The sequence below is a fragment of the Lottia gigantea genome, assembly GCF_000327385.1.
Source record: "Lottia gigantea unplaced genomic scaffold LOTGIsca_7664, whole genome shotgun sequence".
In the NCBI taxonomy this organism is placed as follows: Eukaryota; Metazoa; Mollusca; class Gastropoda; family Lottiidae; genus Lottia; species Lottia gigantea.
The window spans coordinates 1-1,643 of NW_008710557.1; the positions used below are offsets into that span (position 1 = coordinate 1).

Genomic DNA, 1,643 nt, shown 5'->3' on the forward strand with positions numbered 1-1,643 from the left:
AGACTATTCAGGGAGAGCATCAGTAGAGTATTCAGGGAGAGCATCAGTAGAGTATTTAGGGAGAGCATCAGTAGAGTATTTAGGGAGAGAATCAGTAGACTATTCAGGGAGAGCATCAGTAGAGTATTCAGGGAAAGCATCAGTAGACTATTCAGGGAGAGAATCAGTAGACTATTCAGGGAGAGCATCAGTAGACTATTCAGGGAGAGCATCAGTAGACTATTCAGGGAGAGCATCAGTAGAGTATTCAGGGAGAGAATCAGTAGACTATTCAGGGAGAGCATCGGTAGAGTATTTAGGGAGAGAATCAGTAGACTATTCAGGGAGAGCATCAGTAGAGTATTCAGGGAAAGCATCAGTAGACTATTCAGGGAGAGAATCAGTAGAGTATTTAGGGAGTCAATCAGTAGAGTATTTAGGGAGTCAATCAGTAGAGTATTTAGGGAGAGCATCAGTAGAGTATTCAGGGAGAGCATCAGTAGAGTATTTAGGGAGAGCATCAGTAGAGTATTTAGGGAGTCAATCAGTAGAGTATTTAGGGAGAGCATCAGTAGAGTATTTAGGGAGTCAATCAGTAGAGTATTTAGGGAGAGCATCAGTAGAGTATTTAGGGAGAGCATCAGTAGAGTATTTAGGGAGAGCATCAGTAGAGTATTCAGGGAGAGCATCAGTGGAGTATTTAAGAGAGAATCAGTAGAGTATTTAGGGAGAGAATCAGTAGACTATTCAGGGAGAGCATCAGTAGAGTATTCAGGGAGAGCATCAGTAGAGTATTTAGGGAGAGCATCAGTAGAGTATTTAGGGAGAGAATCAGTAGACTATTCAGGGAGAGCATCAGTAGAGTATTCAGGGAAAGCATCAGTAGACTATTCAGGGAGAGAATCAGTAGACTATTCAGGGAAAGCATCAGTAGAGTATTTAGGGAGAGAATCGGTAGACTATTTAGGGAGAGGGCCATTGGGTCATACCCTCTCCCTTGGGTCTGTGATAATTTAGCCTTCAAAAGTCATCTCAAGCCTTCTGAAATCAGTTGGCAGACCCCCAGCGTCAAGGGACATCGCCTTGTAACACGAGGGGCATTCTTTGTTAGTACAGTGACATTGCCCTACTTTGCAGATTTTTAAATCTGCACAGCTGAAGCAAACTGGGCAACGTAATCACCTGTACAATACAACAGAACTTCGTAATGCTTAGCTTACTCAAAACAATAGCGCATATAAAAACATACATAGTCATCTCACTAAATCAGGTAAACAAAAACAATAGCAGGGAGTGCTAGTTGATAAGATAATTACTGAAATATCACAAATCAGGATCAAAAAGCGATAAAGAAGATCAATCCCTTTGAATAAGATAACTAAACTGATATTATGTTTAAAGATACTATGATTCACCTTCTCCCGTGATTATCATTCATTGATAAACCAATCAGTTTGTGGCGGTTTGTTTATATTTGTATTACTCAAGGTTCATGTCACACATCCTTTAGATGGTTTACATACACACTGATCAAGTCCGAAGCCCCCTAAAATTTGTTATACGACCTAATTCCTCAAGATGGGTTACAGAGATCGGGGTTCCTCTGTACATCACAAAAACGAATATTTCAGATAGTCTTTGGAGCTCGTTGGGTCAAAAGGGCC

The 1,643-nt window shown here is 40.8% G+C and overlaps 1 protein-coding gene across 1 annotated transcript; it reads left to right on the top strand.

Moving 5' to 3' along the window:
• Nucleotides 1-13: 13 nt before the first annotated feature.
• Nucleotides 14-697, top strand: LOTGIDRAFT_148316 (hypothetical protein; the record flags this gene model as incomplete). The annotated part of the gene is made up of 1 exon (XM_009066456.1): nt 14-697. A coding segment is annotated over one exon (684 nt), but the record flags the coding sequence as incomplete, so codon positions are not given.
• Between the last annotated feature and the right edge of the window lie 946 nt (nt 698-1,643).